Source organism: Rhinolophus hipposideros (assembly GCF_964194185.1).
Source record: "Rhinolophus hipposideros genome assembly, chromosome: 16".
Taxonomy (NCBI): Eukaryota; Metazoa; Chordata; class Mammalia; order Chiroptera; family Rhinolophidae; genus Rhinolophus; species Rhinolophus hipposideros.
In genome coordinates this window covers 60,042,592-60,062,380 of record NC_138062.1, presented here as the reverse complement: position 1 = coordinate 60,062,380, position 19,789 = coordinate 60,042,592, and the positions used below count along the sequence as shown (strand labels likewise).

Sequence of the window (19,789 nt, the reverse complement as noted above, 5' to 3'; positions counted from 1 at the left end):
ACACTCACAGCCCAGGCCACGCAGCTACAGATACGGAGCACAGACCCTGGGCCAGGCTCTTAGGCACCACTGCATGTAAGGCTGCCCACAGGACCGTGAGGCTGCCTCCCAACATCTTTGGGAAGGGACTGGCAGGGACAGGCAGGTAAGGAAGCCAAGCTCCCCAAGCCAGCAGCTCCCACTGCTGGTCTACAAGGCTCGGGGCTGCAGAACACGGGACCCAGACGGCCAGCGGGGCCCGGGAGCAACCACTTGGGTCCCAACAGATACGGGGTAGAGGGGCCTGTAACTCAAAGGTGCGGACACACGTTTGTAGCACACTGTGCGGCCCTGGGCCGGGTCCTGAAGGCAACACATGGCCTCTCAGGAGACCTGAGAAGTACATGTGACTGCACCTCACTCACTGCCTGCTGTGGACTCCGACACCTAAGTACCCGAAGGGGAAATAGAGGACGTCGGAGGTATGCTCTCAACAGAAAAACAAGGGCCTGTGGAGGCAGTGTGATAGGTGGACCAAGAGTGGCAGGGTTTGACACGGGGGACTGGGAGAGGGCAGTGGGCTCTGGCTGCGACACTTCCCAGGGGTTCTAAATGGGGGTGCGCACAGCTCAGCATCGGCAGAAAGCACCATGCACTGAGGGCAGATAGGAACCTGCGACTCCAGGTACGCTTGCACCACACTGGTAGGGCCTGGGGACGGCCATCAGGGACGGGCCTGTCACAGGCCCCACCACCAGGACCGGTACCCTCCTCTCCCTGCCTGAGTACCCATTCCAGAACCAGGTACCAGTTCTCACCTGCAATGACGGTGTTCACACACTCGTAGAGAAGGGACATGGCAGACGTGCTGGAGAAGGGAAACGAGAGACGTGAGGACTGTGCTGGTCGCTCCGCACCGTGCCTGGGAAAGTGCAGTCATAACGGCAACGGGGCCCTGACACCTACTGCCTGGAAGCCACCCTGGGGACGGCACCGCCCTTTGGCTCAGACCCCTCACCTCTCCCTTTCTCCAAGGCGAGACTGTGGTGGGTCCTGGCTGCTGTCCATGCCCTTGGCACCTCTGTCCGGTCAACACGGCCCAGGGGCCGCTCTCACCTGAGTCATCAGAACGCTCCAAAGGATAAAAGCATCCCCCTTCTAGTCACCACAGGCAGCCGGAGGTGCCTATTCCCCTAACCTTCCAACTGTGTGACACCCATGAAGAAAAGACAAATTCCCCGTACTCTCTGTCAGCATGGAGACGATTGCAGCAGCCCAGAACGCCACTGCCTATCCCTACTCCAACGGGGGAGGCTGAGAGGCAATCGGACACAGCCACACACAGGCAGGCAGAACACTGTGCTGCCCCAACACAACCCCAGGGCACCTAGGCGACACAGGGAGCACAGCCCAGACCGACGACCGAGGCGGGCACCCAGTGGGTCTACTCCACTGATATTCTCGTGGGTGACGCTCTCGAGCCTCATCACCAGCATGTCCCAGAGCACAGGCCGTCGGAGCTAGGCCACATCCTCGTTCACGTGACCAATGGCCTCTTGTTAATCCTCTCTGAAAACCATGGCTATGAACTCCGTGACTGGTTATTCATTTAAAACCCCAAATGTCCCAAGCCCTGATACCTGTTGCGTCTAATTATCTTTTAACATCTGATTGGTTTATGAGCCAGGAGACTGAAGCCCAGGGGATGGCAGACTTAGCCAAGGCCGGGCCTTACTCGGAGCATGTGGCCCAGGGGACTGATGGCCCCGGTTCCTCCTGCCTCCCACAGCTGCTTGCTATTGGGACCCTGGAAGCAGATCTACTGAGCCACCTGCTGCTCGCTCCCCATAATTCAACCACAGGCACCCAAGGTGGTGTTGAAACCCTTAGAACATTCCAGAACTGGCCAGCGACAGTCATCTAAGGCTCTTGCCTAAGACCACCGAGGTCCACTGTGACCAGCGAGCGGGGCACCTTTCTTCCTTGTTTTTGCTGTTTCAAGTTGACTGAGAGGGAAAGCCAGCCCAGCCCACGTCCCAGGAGGGCCGGCGGGTGCCAAGGCCCAGGTCCTCAAAACTCATCTGGAGCAGTCACCCTGTGTGCCTGCTTCTCAATCCTGAGACCCCCCTTAGGCATGCCTGAGGCAGGCAAGGCTGAGGAGGGGCCCAGGCTCACCTGTGGATCAGGTTGGTGAGAGGCTCGATCAGCTTCTTGCCCAACCTTGGCTCCAAAGGGGTCAGAGCACCAAACTAGGGGGCGAGAAGCCAGTGGGTCACAGGCAGCAGCAGCAGGGCTGCGCGTCTGGGATTCCACACAACCACATTGACCAACCCCGCCCCCTACCCTCCCACACTGAGCTCCCAGGACACCCCCATGGCCTTTCCACACACGAGAAGAGGGAAGGTCAGGGACACGTGCCAGTTTGATGATTTTGATGAGGACCCAGTTGTTGGTGGAGGAGGTCATCAGTTTGAAGAACAGTGGGGCCAGGGAAAGGTAGTTTTTGGGATTGCGCCTGGCCAGCTCGCAGATGACATTGACGGCCGCCGACTGGACCCCTGTGAGGCAAGGGACGTCTCCATCAATAAAGGGTGGTCCTCAACAGGCTGGCCATTCTGTGTGCAGGGCCCCTGCTGTGCCTGGCGCTGCACCCATCACTTGTGGGCACAGCTCAAACCCCACCCCTTAGAGCCCTGACAACCACCACCCCCCAGAGAAGGGTGCCCGAGGCTGCAGGGCTGGGCCTGGCAAGACCAAAGTGACTCCAGCAGCGGGACGCCCACTACTCGAAGTGACTGTGTTCCCCTCCACCTGGGGCGACCACCACTTTCGCCCCTAGCCTGCCATGCCCAGCAAAACTTTCCACACCTATAATTCCCCGTGATGTGGCACAGATCCCCGAGACACATGGGAACCCACAGCAGCTTTAGAGAAGCTACCTTACAGCTGTTCAGCCCAGGGTCTCCCCAGAGGAGGAGTAACAGAAAAGGATGAGCAGAGGGCAGGCTGCAAGGAGCCCCACGTGGTGGGCTGGGGGAGGAGGCGAGGGGGCAGAGGCATTGGAGGAAGCTCCTGACGGCCACTGTGTGGACAGCCGCCCGGGCAGACCCCCGGTGCGCCTAGAGGAGCAACACCGCAGCAGCATGGGCACACCCAGCACCTCCATCTTGGTGTTTAGAACTTACACCAATAAATGGGAGCAGGGCTGCATGGAGAGACAGCGGATTCCAGGGCCCAACCCTCCACTTGTGGCACCAGAAACTTCGTGGCGGTGTGTCTGGTGGGGAGCAGAGGTCCCGGACCAGCGCCCCCTACAGCTTCCTCACATCCCCAACTGAACTCAAACCAACAAACCCGGGTCAGGGTCCTCCAACTTCTCTTTGAGGCGGGGGAAGGCAGGGCGCAGGGATTCAGGGTACTTCAGGAACACCTTGTACATGATTAGCACGGCCTTCTTCCGGATGTACGGCTTGGTGTGTGACATCTGCAGGGGCGGACGACCATCAGGCTCCCCTGGTACTGCCCTGTGCACCCGCGTGCTCACCTGTGTGCTCACCTCCCACCCTGCCGCGCACACCCGCATGCTCACCTCCCACCCTGTCCGCTCCTATGTGCTCACCTCCCACCCTGCCCCGCACACCCGCGTGCTCACCTCCCACCCTGTCCGCTCCTATGTGCTTGCCTCCCACTCTGCCACGCACACCCGTGTGCTCACCTCCCACCCTGCCCCGCTCACCTCCTACACCTGCCAGTGTCTCACCTCCGTTCCTCGGAGGAAAGCCCTCTCCAGCTCCAGCCTCTGAGCCCCACATACACACCTGCTCTGCAGCCCCACGAAGTCCAAGGACCACACAATGGTGTCCTGGGCACAAGTGAACCTGCCTCCCGGTGTCCATGACCCACGGCATGTTGCCCGCAGGCTGAACCCCTCCTCCTAAACTCCCTGGGGACCACTGAGGCATAGGGAGCAGGCAAATTGAAGGTCACACTAGAGAGCCTCTGCCCATCAACAGTGGCATACAGCTCTTCCAGCTGCCGAGGCCTGTCCCCAGAGCAGGGCGCCGAGGGGCGTCCCAGGCCCCCTCCCCGGCCTCAGTCCGCTCGGTGACTCCACACTGCACTGCCCTGGACTGTCCTGCTGGGACCCAGCTCAGGTCGGGGAGACCTCTCGCCGCCATGTGGGCACACAGCTTACCTGCCAAGGCCCCAGGGAGGTTTCCCCCGAGAACGACACCCCAGACCCCCAGCACCAACACGCACAGTGAGCAAATCACTAACACCCCTATGGGTTCAAACCACTGTCACCTAGACTAGGTCAGCACGTTTTCTGAAATCACCTGATGGTCACTATCTGGGGCTTTGGTGGGCCAGGTCTGTCCAACTACTCGGCTCTGCCTTTGAGCGTGGAAGCTGCCAGGAGGTGCGAACGAATGGGCGGGGCCGTGTTTGGATAAAATGATTCCTAACAGGTGGCTGCCATGTGCTGCCCTGATCTAGAAGCTGGCGGCACTGAGAGATAGACCGTGAGCCGACGCCTGCCCACCGCACAGCAGACGGGCTGACTGCTAAGGGCAGAGCCTCCACGAGGCTCTATTTAACGTGACCCCCAGAGGAAAGAAGCCCCCCGCCCGCCGCAAGGAGCTGGACATCTGGCGCAGGCAGTGTCTCCCTGAGCACGCTGCCTGTTGGGCCAACTGCTACCGTCGCAGGCCTCAGTGAGAGAGTAACTGGGTCACGTGCCTGACGGCCCTTGGCCAGACCTGACCCGCCAGCAGCACCCACTCCTCCCCCAAGCAAGACTATTTCAAAGGAGATGAAATAATGCAATGACAGTGGCCCCGGGCCGGCCCCACCAAGTGTTGGAGGGGAAGACAGTGACTCAGTTTCCCCTCTCATCCTGGGGTCCCCAGCCCATTTGAGCCTGCCTGTGTTCTTGGTGTGACGTTTTAGTGTATGTGCTGCCGAAGCGAGCACTTTGGTGTGCCTTTTTAGCCTCGGTTTTCCAGGTACCCGTGTGTTCCCAATCTCCTCACGGAGCAAACGCTCAGGGGTGACAACACACTGACAAACTCACCAGTGTCATGATGTCATTGGCCAAGTCTCTGGCAAGATCTGGGGTAACAAAACAGGACAGGCCAGTCAGTGCCACACCAGTGTCATACTGGCTGGGGCTGCTCAGGTCCTGGAAAGGGAGGGAGAGGGGTTAGGGGCGGGCGCCGACAGAGCACCGCTGGGTTCCCCGCTGCCCCCGCCAGCCCGAGGAGTAACGTGGAGCAGCCAATTCCTCACTGTCACTGAGAAGAGCGGCACGGGGGTAAGAGGGCTGCCCCTGGCTCCCCACACAGCCCGTGTCCCAGGGGTGCGACCAGGGCTGGGTTCCTGAGGAGACTCCCTGCCTAAGAACACAGGGCTAAGGAGACGGCAAGGCCCACTGGCCCTAGCCACCCATCGGGCATAGGGCGGGGAGCCCGGGCAGCCCTGCTTCCATTGGGGTGTCTCCCTTACAACAGCCAAAGCAGAAGCTTGGGCCTGTGCCCCATTATCCTCCGGGTGAGGAGGAGGAGCACGTATCTGCCCTGCCCTCCTCTGACGTCTCACCGCAGCCGGCCTCCATTTCTAGTTCTCACTAAGACTGACAGCACGAGCGCTGCGTCTCAGCGCTAGGGAAGTGTTCTCACCACACACTTGCTCTTGCCGAGACATTTCCTAAGGGACTCCCCAAAACTTCTTACACACGCATGTGGGGTAAAAACACACTGAGACGCAGTTTAAAGAGTTAAGCTTTTAGACTGTGGTAAGGATTTGAAAACACGGGTTTCTCACACTCCTCTAGCCCAGGCTGAGGAGAGAAAGCACCTCAGAAGCCGTGGTACAGAATTCGGCCTGATGGGCCTAACTGTGCGTCTGTGCGTGGTTCACGACGGGCAGAGCAGAGCGGCAGATGCCAGGGGGAGCTGCCACGGGGCTCCTTGGCAATGGGCTTTGTACCGAGGACTCAGTCATTGTCAAGCGGGAGAAAGCCCAGCCCTGACGGGCAGGTCTGTGGCAGCTGTGCTCAGAAATCTTAGGTTCATTTACAATGGCACGTACACACAGGGACAGCCAACACTGGCGACGTGAATGGAGTGGCATGGCAGTGGCAGGCTGTGGCTGTGGCTGCTTAAAGTCTCGCTCCTTTGTGCGAGACTGAGACAGCGACAGACAGAGGGAACAGCGGCAAGGGTCAAGGTCACCTGCCCAGATCTTACTCTAACAGGATGTATTGTTTCCTCAATTATGAGGACATCTCATGGTGACCTGCCTCTAACACATCTCAATGTGAAGTGATGACAAATCTGTGTCTGAATCAAGGCTGTTACAAAGGGGCAGGCAGGGAGCAAGACTGTGCCAAGATGAGCAGCAGAAAAACCAAAGATGGGCCTCAGCGAGCGGGCTGGCTGGCTGGCGTCTGGGTACCTAGGCGGCTAGAGCCCCTCCGCCCTCCTCTCTCCTGCCACCCTCCCATTTACTGTCCCAGCACCTCACACCCAGAGCGCTTGCTCGGCCCTCCTTTCCACCCATCCAGAGCCACTCCAGACCAAGCTCACACCTCATCGCCCCATGGCATCTATGACCCCCAGCACTGGGCACCAGTACCCGTACAGCCAGCCTGCCTGCCCACAGCATCTGCCCGGGAGCCCATTCCCGGTTCTCTGGGTCACTGTGTGGGGTGACCAGAGCTCACAGGAATCTGTCCCTGGCCCTCGGCCGCTGAGAGCCTGCGGCTACAGGCTATGGCCTCCGACTTGTGGTCTGGGGCTGGGAAAGGGTGGGTCTCTGATTCTCGCTGACACCGTCTCTGACCACTCAGCCATGAGGCAGTAAACAAAAGACACTGCATGTCCTGGGACCAAAGAGGAAATTCATTACTCTGGTATTCAAAGCCCATTTCAAAACATGTGACTAAAGTACAGCCATTGGGCAGGAAACCCCCACACTTGGGGTGGAGGGTGGGGGTGCGTAACCTTAGCAGTCACTCAGGCCAGAGGGAGAGGACCAAAGAGGAGGAGTACGGCCGCGGAGACAGCCTTCCAACACCAAGAAGTGAAAAGAAAAAGAGGGCAGTCCAGTGACCTGCCACCTCTCCCACCCGCTGGGTGGAAGGGCACACAGCTGCACCATGTCTGGGTGTGTCTTGGGGACGACGAGGCTGCAGGTGGCAGACTGCTTGCTGAGGGAATGCTAACAGTGAGATCTTGCTGACCGCAGCACTTTCTACTCACACGTAAGTGACAGGGAAACCAGCATGCAGCAGACACTCACACGGGGGCCCAAATGAGCCCGGCCGGGGCGAGGAGGCAACAGGCGTGCGGCAGGGCCGGCCTACCTTGCGGATCTGGTTTGTTGTCAGCATGATGACATCAGTGCCTTCGTGAAAGCACTGGGAAGCAGCGAGGTAGCCAATGCGCTGTCGAGTTGAACAAATGAAGGTGTCAGGGGGGAGACTAGGGGACAACAGCGCCCTTCCAGGAAGCTCCCAGCCCTTCTCGAGATGGGCCCCAAGCAGCCGCAGGCCACAGGTGGGCGGGCACAGGGAAGTCATTCGAGAACCAAGCCGGGGGTCTATCAATCTCCAGGAGCCTAAGTGTGCGGTCTTTGAAATACCATGTTCCTTTAAGATTTGCCAAACCATGGAGTCCAATTAGTAATGCTGCATTTTCCCCTTCAGTCAGGAACTGCTTTTATGACGTCACGTAGTAAGTCAGTCAGCCTGAGTACAGGGCTGTCTAGGACAAGCTGACGTGGCTACCTGGCCACACTCGCACGTGTATATATCATGCTTTAGCACACGTGCAGGCACCGCCCCGGTTTTGGCAAGTGTGCCAATTCGTTTCTTCAAGCGTAACCAGCAGGGACCCATAGGCCGGCGCTCGGGGCTGGAAACAGCCTCCGCCACCTGGCCGCCGTGCCTTTTCACAGAAAACCAACCCCACCCAGGAAAATGACAGAGCAACCACAAATGAGCCAGGGTGCCAAAAACGGCTTTTCAGAATATTTACTAAAACAAGAGACACACTTGTAATATCAAGCGAGAAGAAAGCAGTGTCCCAAATTGCTCACGAGTGGCATCCCTCAGACGATGACCAAGAGGCTACAGGACAGGGTGACGAACAATGGTGGCCTCTGGGTGAAATGATCAGCGTTTGGTTGGGTTTTCTTTTTTCATTTTTGAAGAGTTATGAATTTAATTTGTATAAAAAACACACAACCAATCCCACAAACCCATAATTTCACTGACATTACTTAAAATTAAAAGTGTTACATAAATACAGTTAATAAATAATTTGACCAACATCATGAAAGTGTGATGTTTGGGTGGCTGTAGTTGGACTGAAATAGCTCGTGGTTTTGGTTTTTTCACAGCACAGCCTGTGGCTATAGGTCACGTGCAGGGGCACCCAGGGGACCCCCCCAGTCCCATCACCATGGGGTGCAGGCCCCGGGGAAGCTCACCTTGAACGTGAACTTGCAGGCGCTCATCACTTCTATGATGTTGAAGGCGGCCCAGCTGATGTCGTATCCCAACATCTGTAACTGTTGAGAAGGGACACACAGTGACTCACTCACTGGATAAAGCTTAAGCCCTAACATCCAGCAGCGCGTCTCGACTCGCAAAGGACACAGGTCATTCGCAGTCTGAGCACTCAGGCTTCACTCAACACACAGCCCTGGGCATTTCATGTCCTCTGACCAGTTATTTTCACACTGGAGACTATGAGGACAGGTTAGCGACAAACACCACAGGAGGATGAATGTCTGCGCGAAATCCTAGTGGCCCATGTCTGGTTAAAAGTCCCTACAATGATACTCATAAAACCTATAATGTGATGGGATACCCAACCCACAAACCCCAAGTCTCCCCTCTCTGACCAAGAAAGAGGCCAGGAGGGGGTACCTAGCCCAGCCTAGGCTCACACTCCAATCAGGACCGCAGCCAGGCAGGGAACCCTGTAGAGAAGCCACCCAGGGCAAGTCAGAGCTCCACCCACTAGGCTTCCCAGCGCAGTCCTCAGGAGAGCTGAGGGCATTCCTGCTGGCCTCCATTTGCTAAGGGCTCCAAATGCCCAGTGATACTTGATAATCATGGCACATCTCTCTCTTGACTCTTAAGAATTAGCCCTGTGAGCCTCAAGTCCAGCTCCTAGAGCTGATGGCATTAATCAATTTTTGGCAGATGGACAGATGAACAATGGACCAATGGATGGATGGACAAATCGATGGGCCAATGGGTGGAGGGACAGAGGGGCGCTGCAGCTGACAACGGCCTGACAGCACGAGAGGTGCAGGACGTGGGCACGGCTCAGAAGCGCGGCCTGAGCAAACAGCCCATGGCACTTACATACGTCAGCTTACAGACCGCATTCGCTTTTACTGCGATGTTGTCTTGCTTCAGTTCTTGTTTGATTTCATCAATGCACTGAGAGATATACTTTGCCTAAAGGAAAAAGAAATTGAGAAATTAGGAGTGCCTGACGAAAACAGTTAACAATAATTATTTCAGAAAGAAGCCAGACTCAAAACAAAAGGTCACATAGCATTAGATTCCATTTATGTGAAATGTCCAGAACAGACGAGTCCAGAAAGTGGATTCATGGTTGCCAGGGACTGGGGAGGGGTAGGGGGATGACCACTAATGGGGAAGGGGTTGCTTTTTGGAGTGATAGAAGGTTCCAAAACTGATTGCGGTGATAGTCACACGACCAAATATACTAAAAGCCCACTGAACTGCACATCTAATACAACTGTTGTTAAAGAAACGATTTCAACGCCGTAAGATCTCTGTGATTCCTTTACAATCCTGAGGGCAGTGAGGGCCGTGGGAGTGGGGATGGAAAAGAGTGCTGGGTGAAGGGAGAGGCAGCGCCAGTTTCCTGTGGCCATCCAGGAAAAGCATCAAGACACACAACGCACAGGCAAGCCAGATCGTGTTGGTGCTGAGGGCTGCGACCGGTGTGGGGACACAGACGAGGACAGGGCCAGGGGAAGATCGGCTGTGTCCCTTTTGTCCTTGGCCCCCCAGGTATCCGGTTGCTTCCAGGGCTCCAGCCATATCCGCTTGGCTGTCCACTGGGCCCACCACCCAATGGGCATGCTCCTTGAACCTGCAGCCCACTGGCTCCCCAGTCCCTTCGCAGAGCCTGTCACCCGGGCAGCCTCTCCCACAACAGCAGTAAGTTTAATTAGGTATCTCTGTCTGTGGCTCCCCACCTCTTTCTGGGCAGCTCAAGGCTCATCCAACCCGCAGCATCAGCCCTTGGCTCCTGTTCCACCGTGTGACGCGGACCACGCTGTCTACCCACTTCCCTGTGGACACTTGGAGCTTTTCTACTTTTTGGCTCTTGTGACTTGTGCTGCTGTGGACATTTGTGTACAGGTGTAAACATGTTTTCCTTGCTGAATCAACACTTCTCCCCCAACACCATTCAAAAAGGTTTGACCTGAAGCAGTACTAATCCACAAGGTCCAGAGTGACTGATGTGCCCCCTCCGGGAGCAGCAGGGTGCCAGGCTCCTATCATCTCCTGGGGGGACGTGCCATGTCAGCTGCAAAGGGCACCGAAACCTGTTGCACGGTAAGCGCCGGTAGCCTCGGGATTCAGAACGAATCCGTCCGGTGCTCCATGAGGCACAAGGAAGCCTCTCAGTTATGTGACCCACAGAAACAACAGCGTCCAGCTGGTGGCAGGTTTCCATATTCCCAGTTTTCCGCCCATGAGCCATGCAGACAATCTGCCTCCCAGAGACCAGGGTGGCAAGCATGCAAAGCAAGTGCAGATGCAGGCTCCTGCTCTGTGAGGGTGGCCCCGGCGGCTCCCGCCATCGCATGTCACTTGGACTACCCCAAGACCCTTGGAAAAGAGCTGTTCAAGTGCTCTCTCGGCCACAGAATGTTTTATGAATGTTTTATGATCAAGAGCTGGTACAATGGAACAAGTGTCACCGTATCCTTCCCATGGACTTCAGATCACTAAATCCCGCTCAGGGGACCTCAGCTCCTGGCCCTGTGCACGAATGACCCTGCCTGCCTCCTGGATCAAGACTGTTAATGATTTAAAAGGGAAAGAACAAGAAGACAATAACAAGTGCTGGAGAAACGGCCCCACACACAGCAGGTGGAGGTGACCGGGGCAGCAGCTGTGGAGGACAGCTGCAGCTCTTCAAAAGGGTAACACAGCTCCCACTGCCAGGTGGCCCCCCCGAGACCGCTGACAACAGGTAACAGGTGCTCAAACACACACTGGCACCTGAATGTACAGTAAGTGACAACCCCAGAGCAGAAACAACCCAAACGGTCCCTGGCTGATGATGGACAAACACAATGTGGTCCATCCCCCTCCCTGTGTCAGCGTCCAGTTTCAGGAATGTCTGAGCAGCTCCCATCAGACCAAGTTCCCCCACAAGTCCTGTTTTAACAACTCTCTGGAGCCACTGGAGACAAGCAAAAGCACGGTGGAGTGTCCTGTTTATCGTGGCTTTTATCTCGTGCGCTGTGCAGAGCAGCTGAGACAGAGAGGAGACTCGCGTCCAACTGGCTTCGAGAACCAGAGCAGAGCTTGCTGTAACAGAGCCGCTGGAAAGTGAGGAGGGAAATCCCAGAGACGAGACACATGGGGGTGCTGCGGCATGCTGCATTTAAACTCAGCCCAAATCTCCGGCCACCGAGAACTACCGTGTTTCCCCGAAAGTAAGACCTAGCCGGACCATCAGCTCCAATGCGTCTTTTGGAGCAAACATTAGTATAAGACCCGGTCTTATTTTACTATAAGACCCGGTCTTACAGTAAGACCGGGTCTTATCTTCACTATAAGACTGAGTCTTATATAATATAATATAACATAATGTAATATAATATAATACCGGTCTTATATTAATTTTTGCTCCAAAAGACGCGTTAGAGCTGATGGTCTGGCTAGGTCTTATTTTTGGGGAAACAGGGTATGCATGAACAGGCACATTCCACACAGCCCAGTTAAAGGTAAAAAAATAAACCTATGTCACAGGCCTTGTGCCCCTGCAAGAGGGGCGGAGCTGGAGTCTCAGCCCAGATGAGTTAACAGTCCACCAAGTCCCCTCCCACGGAATCAACACCCTGCCAGAGAACACAACAGAATCCAGTCTCCAAAAACATCCCATCCAGTTTCTAGGGCATAATCCAAAAATACTCAAAATGAAAAACAGGCAAACATAATCTACACTCAACAAGAAAAGGACAGCCAATGAGGACTAGCCCTGAGAGAACCCAGATGTCGGAATTAACATACAAACATATCAATTTAGCAACTGTAACCATGTTCTCATGGAACAAAAAGAAAACATGCTCATAATGAATAGAGAGGAAATCTCAGCAGAGAAAGTGACAGAAAACAACCAAATGGAAACTCTAGAACTGAAAGATAATTTCCGAAACAAAACATTCATCTAACAGACTAGACAGCAAATTGGAGATGAAAACAGAAAGAGTGGGCAAATTTAAAGGCGGAACCACTGAAATCATCCCATCTGAAGGAGAGAAGTTTGAAGATGACCAGAGCCTCAGGGACTGTGCAACAATGACAAAAGGTGTAACACACATTTAATTGGGGGCCCAGGGAAGAAAAGGATGGGACAGAGAAAAATATTTGAAAAAAACAATGGCTGAAACTTTCCCAAATTGGGAAAAAGACCTAAATGTACAGGTTCCAGAAGCTCTGCATCCCAAATAAGAAACAGAAAACCACACCAGGACAGATCATGGCCAAATCGCTGAAAACTGAAAATAAAGAGAAAATCTTCAAAGCAGCCAGAGGAAAAAGACATGTCGCATACAGAAGAGCAAGGACTGGAACAGCTGCCAGCGTGTTGTCAGAAACACTGGCGGCACGAGACGCTGGACAACACTGCCGGCCCAGATCTGTCCAGCCAAGAACACATCCCTGAGGAGCGACGGCAGAACCAGAGCCTGCTGACATCCATCCCTGCCCACCACAGCTCTCAGGGCAGGACAAATGAGACCCACAGAGAATGGCTGACCTTCAAAAAGACCCTGCCTGAACCTTAGTTTTAGGTATAAAATAGCTACATAAGCTCACGGTTTCTCCAAACTGGAAAAGGGAGGAAAGGGTTATAAAAAATGGAAAAGAATCTTGGGAGTGCTAAACAGTGATCTAAAACAGAGTTATATGAAGTTAAAGTGAGGAATGTGGGAAGGAAGATATTAATCTTTTATTTCCACATAACACTGCGAAGGGAAAGTAGAATATTCACTCCCCCTTTTACAAGAAGGAAAAAAAATGGTTAGGGTATGCAGACATGATCTAGATCGAGAAAATTATATTACAAACACAAATTAGAAAATATTTTAAGGTACAAAGTATGAATGGCTACGTGTCACTGGCATGTTTTTAGAAGGAAAAGCTAGCGGTGCAGCGTGACCAAGGTCCCAGGCCCATCCACACTTCGCCACAGAGCAAAGCCGTCAGAAGCCCGTATCAGCGTCATGTGCACTGCCACAGAATTCCGTCTGGAAGGGGCTACAAACACCCTTCACAGCTGTGCCCCTCAGGCTATAATAAAACAGCCGTTTCAACCCTGGCTGCCCAGCAGATTTCCTGGATGAGTGGAGGCAGGATCTCTAGGGGTGAGGCCCTGAGTCTGTTTTTACAAAGTCCTGCAGTTGATTCCAAGACCAAGTCCCTGACATAGCCCAGTGTCCTCAGGGGCAGAAGTGCCCAGGGAGAGCCACTGCCAGAGAACCAGGATACGCAGTGGAAGGACATGGGAACCAGCAGGTTTGGTGGCAACAGCAGCAATGAGAAGGGCCCTGAGTGGCTTCTATGCTCTCGGGAAACCGGGAAAGCACATCTGTGAGAGGGGGTGGGTAGTTTGAGGACTTTCCAGCACAAGTGGGGACAGGGCGCACGGTAGGCCAACCCAGGGCTGGTGTCGTGTGTGCAAGGTAGATGGCAAGCGAGATGGTGGTAGGAAGGCAGCTGGGCCAGGCTGATGAGGGATGAAGGGGTGTGGTTGCACTGGGTGACCTGAGGGGCTTCGGGCGGGAAGCAGTGGCTGTGGGAGCTGACGGGAAAGGAGGTGAGACCCAAAGGCCAGCAGGCTGGTCAGTGTGAGTCTCCTGCAGCTGCTGTAATTAAGTCACCACACATTTTATAGATTAAAACCACACACATTGATTCTCTGACAATCCTGGGGTCAGGAGTCCCACATGGGCCTCTCGGGGTCCGTGAGGGCAGGGCTGGTCCTTCCGGAGGCCCCGAGAGAACTGTTTCCGGCCTTTTCCAGCTTCTAGAGGCACCGCGTCCCTGGCTCGTGGCCCCTCCTCCATCGTCACAGCCAGCAGGGCAGCGTGTTCCATCTCTGACTCTGAGCCTCCCACCTCCCTCTTATGAGGACCCGGTGATGACACTGGGCCCCCTGGTATCCAGGGTCACCCCCATCTCGGGGACCTTGACTTAATCCCACCTGCAGAGTGCCTCGGCCACATGAGGTGACACAGTCACAGGTCACGGGGACTAGGATGGGGACATCCCTGGTGCCATTATTTAGCTGAGCAGTCAGATCACCCAGGGGCCGGGGACTGAGACCAGGAGGGAGGAGGCCACAGCCCCAGACCATAGCAAAGAGGCGAGCCCCACCCTTGCCCTCAAGGGTACGAGCAGCCCATCCAGAGGACCAGCTGCGTCCAAAGTGGCAGTCCCAACCCGGGGCCCTGGACAACAGGCAACATCAGCCCTGGGGGACAAAAGGGGAGGATGCAGTGTCGGCATGGGCTTTGGAGACTGGTGACAGGGAGTGAGGTTAACAACTCAATCCAGGGCCTCCCAGTGGTAGCTGACCCCAGGATGGGGTTAAATGTACCCGGACATTGTCGGGGATAACTCCTACAAGAGGAAACGGGAGGGAGCTGGGAGACAGCCCTGCGGGTCTAGCCCTCAGTGAAGGGCCAGGGAGGAAACACTGGATGGAAGTGGCTAAGGAAAGGTTAGCAAGGCCAGTCACCTGCCTAGGTGGCTCTGTGCAGTCACCAGCTGGGAGTGGGCAGTGGCGGCGTGGCTTTTGGAGCACAAGGTGATGGACCGCAGAGCCCTGCGGCCGGGCCCCTAGAGACGCCAGCTTCGGGGCTCACCTGGAGGCACAGAGGGAGGCCTCCACAGCCTCAGGAAGCGCAGGGAGCTTCCAGGAGCGGGGTCTAAACCGAGTATGAAAGCAAAGGCAAGGGATGGTGTGCAGCCACTGGGTACTGAGCACCAGGCAGGGGCAGCAGATGCCCACACTTACAACGCTTCCCAGAACCTCAACACCAACAGGTGTGTGCAGAGTTTGTGCCCAGTGAAGTGAACTGTGGCCCCAGACAGCAAACAACAGGAAGCACTTAATACCCATCCGAGGGGGACTGGCTACGCTCACATGCAAAGCTGGCAGTGAGACGACACTCATGGCAAATCCCAACAGTCTAAACCTACACTCAGAATCACCAGTGATTTCTACTAACAGACAACAATCTCGAAGTATAGACACCAAACTGATTCACAGGGAGAGGTATTGTCCTTTTCAACTTAATGAACAATAAGCTTATTACAAAAAGTTACAGGTATAGTTAGATTAAAAGCTTCCCCTGAAATATAGAAAGTACCCGTGAGAATGAAATATTGAGTTACTTGGGGTTGCTGCCACGCAGCAGCCTACCCGTCTGTCCCCTCGAACATGCCCCCCAAAAAATGAGAGTCTGTGAGACGGATCCTTTCAGGGACTTTGCTTCACCTTTGTGCTTGCACCTTGTGTCTCCGTTTGCCCCCAGAGGATGGCGGGTCAGCCAATGACGAGTAAGATTCCCCTGGGGGGGGGGGACAACTCAAGCCGGGCGCAGTCCAGTGGGGACCAACAGGAGAACCCACGGGGTTGGCAGAGGTGGGCACAGCCCCCACCGTCCCCAGGCTAAGGAGAGCCTCTGCCTCTGTGTCTGCATTCCTTCCCACAGCTGCAGGGGAAGTGATTCAATGATGTGCTCTCCATCTAGTCATATACATATAAGTTTTGTCCCTTGGGGAAGTACAGATAGACATCCTGAGACTTACGGTCCAGCTGCCTGCAGGCAAGGGTGATTGGCTTGAATCAGTTTCCTATTATGGTGTATGGAATTCACAGATCTTGAGATTGACAAGCTTTATCTCCTTTACTTCCCCACCTAACTAATAAAAGCTATGCGAAGGCCGGACCTTGAGGCTGCAGGTCCCTTGGCCCTACTTAAACTCTATTCATGGCTACTGTCTTTTCCTAACCCTGTGCCTCCTCGCTCCCCACAACCCTCGTCGGGACGCAACAGGGACTTCTCCTAGTCGTATCCAACTTTTAGAAGCAACAGCATTCCCCAGTGGATTCCCCCCACGTGCCAACATCATCCTTGCTGTATCTTAAGGACAATAAATTCAAGCATTAATCTCAAGGACAATAAATTCAAGCATTAATAAATGTGTGAATTAGGCCACTATTTTTCAAACTTTGAAGATTCATTTCAAGAAATATGCTTTCCATGCTAACCCAATACACACATACAGTACACTTAGTATTTTAAGCCGAAGTAAAAGTTTATCAAGAAACAAAAGTTACCTTACATGCTGCTTGCGGTCTGGGATTTTCGTTTTTCTTTTTCACATAACCCATTAAATTGAATTCATAACCCACTATGGGGTCAGAGGATGAAATTTGGAAATAGCAAGGCAGACAACTTCTTGGGGTGCTCTGGCACTCAAGAGAAGCCTGCATTACAGTCACTTACTGCACCCTCATAAGCACTCTGTGAGGAAGGGAGGCCGCTGTCGCCCGCACTTTATAGGTGAGGAAACCAGTCAGGGGCTCTCCCAAGGTCACACAGTTAAACAGGTCCAAGAAGTTGGACTCAGGCCTCCTAAACGTCATACAATATAACTTCCACTAAATCACCCAGCCTTTCCACACGGCTTTCAGAGTACTGCTAAGCCTCATTTCTATGATGCCACACGAATGTTGTAAGCTAAAATCTACCATAAAAAGTAAACTTTGTGGGGGGGAGGGGGGATTGTACTGGTACAGAAAAAGGATATTGTCAGAAGTCTCTTAAAGGGTTGTGACGGGGTGGGAGGGGAGAGCCTATTTTAGAGAGTGGGGGAACTAGCAGAGCAATTCAGCAATCCTTGCCTGCACTGCACAGGGACAGAGATGAAAGTGAAGTCAGAAGTGACACCTCAGTAATGACCCTGGAGACCATGACAACCTGAATACAAAAGATCAGGGGTGTCTGTGCCACATTCTGCTGGTAATCGCCAATAGGCCAAGGGCAGGGTCCATGCAGAAACCTGACTTTTGAGGACTTCCAGCACCAGCCTGGCACTGTGCTATTTAAAAAATGCTTCCACCATCAATACACCCGTTGAATGGGCCCCAAGTCTGTGGGAAAGACGTTATCAATTTCCACCAATTCCAAATGAAGAAACCAAGAGTCGGGGTACTGCCCAGTGATGATGGACACACCCTCCTAAAAACCCAGGAGCCCTAACTGGAGTGTGTTTCTCCGCAGGAAAGACCCAGTGGCCTGTCCTCAGAACCTGGAACAGGCTGCTGGTGAGGGAAATCAGGGAGGAGAGCAGTGCAAACAAAGAAACCTATGGGTATGACCAAGTTTGCTCAGCCACTGCTCGGTAATAAGGCCAACCAGCTACTCTTTTATCTCAGAAAGAAACTGAAGATCAGGACAAGAGTTAGCTGCACATTGTAACACTTGCCATTAGGCAGAGCTTCCACATAAGGCAAAACCCAGGGAAGGGAAAGGTGATGGCAATGAAAAAATAACCTAATTACTTTTCAGTGAAGTCACACCTATTCGGAAAAAGTGCTACAGAGGCCGGAACTCAGGCTCCCAGCAAAGGGGCCTGGGCTGAGGGTGCCGATGCCTCCCAGCAAACCCAGCTTCCTCGGCACCTTCCATTCTGTAAGGCTCACTTCCCTGGGTGCCACTGCACTGCGGGGAGGGCATGAGCCTCAGGCAGTGGGCCCTGCACAGCACCCAACAGCTGCTCTCCCCCGGGCAGCGCTCTCTGTGCAGCCTGTGCAGCCGAGACTCTTGAACGTCCCAGTGCGTGAGGGAGGGCGTGGGCCTCGTGCATGAAGCCAAAGGTCTGGTGGCCACTAACTGTCCCCATTCCTCCCAAATCTGGGTCACAGGTTGGGGAGAGGAGAAAAAGGAAGGAAATAGTGCCCACGGTTACAATTTTGCTTCTGGAAACCGTTCCCTCCTGCCGGCTTTTGGGTTAAAGTCGGCTTCCCCATTGCGGGAGCGCTCGGGGCCTCCTCACGTCGGCCAGCGACACTCCCAGCCCCCTCTCCCTAGCAGGGGCGGCCCCAGCTTCCCCAGGACACGTGCCCACGACGCGAGGACCAGTCCCGGGCGGGGCCGCAGGGAGCGACGCGGACGCGCACTAAGCCCGCGAGGGGTTCCTCCGGGGGCGGCCTGCGGACGGGAAGGTCCCCGAGCAGGAGTCCAGGGACTCAGGGCGGGCCGGGGACGCTATGTCTTCAACAGGTGACCCCAAAACCCGAGCTGCGAGGCCGCCGCTCGAGGGGACCTGCGAGGTCTCTTCCGGCGTCACCGGCGGGAGGTGGAAGGAGGTGGAAGCGGCCCCCACTGCCGAGGGGTAAACTGAGACTGCAGGCGAGAGCCCCCCGCGGCAGGCTCCCGCAGGCGCGCAGACGCACGGGGGCCCGAGAAGCGCGCTTGCAGGCCCTTCGGGGTCTGCTCTGGGGCGCCTTGGGCCCCTCAGGGGTACACTGGGACCCGGGCCGCGGGCGGGACCTGCAGGGCGGGCTGCAGGCCAGGATGGAGGGTCGGGTCGCGAGCAGAGCCGGGCCGGCCCCGCGCGGCGCTCCGGGCTCACCTCGTCCTCCTTGTGGTTGCGGATGCCGCGCACCAGGTCCTGCAGGTTCTTGTCGAACATGCGGTCGATGCTGCCCTTGACCATCTTGAGGGCCATCGCGGCGGCCGCCGGCAGGCTCGAGCCCCGGGAGGCTCGCGGGTGGGTGCCGTGCGGGGGTCTGGGGGCTGCGCCTGCCGCCCGCGGAGTGCTCGCCGCCGCGGCGGGACGGGATCCCAGGCCAGGCCCGCGGCGGTCCGCGACGAGGAGGAGGAGGAGGAGGAGGAGGAAGAGGCGGCGGGCGGAACCCGCCAGGCAGGCCGCACTGCCCTCCCCTCACGCTCCGCCGCGCTTGCAAATGGCGGACAAGATGGCGGCCGGTCAGCTGACCGCCGGTGCCGCGGCGGCCGGCCCTCCCGGAAGCCCCGCCTCACACTAAGACCCGCCCCCTAACTCCGGACATCACATTTCCCTGACGACGCCAGGCCGCCCAATGGAAACTCAGACAACCCTCTCTGCGCCCATATGGCCCCGCCCACTCCTTCTCAGGTCTCTTCCCTCTCATTGGTCAGTGTCCTCAGGAGCTCCACCCACTTCCTCGTTCCGGTTCTAACCATGCCCCCCTAAGAGAAACCTCCCAGTCCGCCCCTCAGTTAAGTGACAGAAGTGGGCGGGGCCTGCTGTGGGCGGGGTGCCCACGTGGAGCTTCTTCCGCAAGTTCCTGGAGAAGAATCCAGCTCCGCCTTTCTGATTCTAAAAGCTGACGCTGCTTGAGAACCTTAAAACCTACGCTGCAGAGAACCGTTTCCGCGTCTCTTGCAAGTCTCACAAAATCGTGTGATATAAGCCGGAAAAGGATAACCATGGCTCAGAGCTAGGAGTCCCAAGCAGTCA

General features: G+C 55.5%; 1 protein-coding gene across 2 annotated transcripts in view; it reads right to left on the bottom strand.

Annotated features, from left to right (window-relative positions):
- Positions 1–19,258, bottom strand: part of AP3D1 (adaptor related protein complex 3 subunit delta 1) — a 35,741-nt gene extending 16,483 nt beyond the window's left edge. Inside the window, exons 1-9 of one of the 2 annotated variants that reach the window (XM_081077665.1) lie at positions 18,920–19,258; positions 9,359–9,454; positions 8,473–8,553; positions 7,346–7,426; positions 5,054–5,161; positions 3,334–3,463; positions 2,398–2,537; positions 2,155–2,228; positions 798–847 (exon numbers count right to left, since the gene is read on the bottom strand). In XM_081077665.1, coding sequence (XP_080933791.1) covers positions 798–847; positions 2,155–2,228; positions 2,398–2,537; positions 3,334–3,463; positions 5,054–5,161; positions 7,346–7,426; positions 8,473–8,553; positions 9,359–9,454; positions 18,920–19,015 — 856 coding nt within the window. In that variant the 5' untranslated portion in view covers positions 19,016–19,258. The remainder of the gene's footprint in view (positions 1–797; positions 848–2,154; positions 2,229–2,397; positions 2,538–3,333; positions 3,464–5,053; positions 5,162–7,345; positions 7,427–8,472; positions 8,554–9,358; positions 9,455–18,919) is intronic. The other variant, XM_081077666.1, reaches the window with a different exon arrangement.
- Between the last annotated feature and the right edge of the window lie 531 nt (positions 19,259–19,789).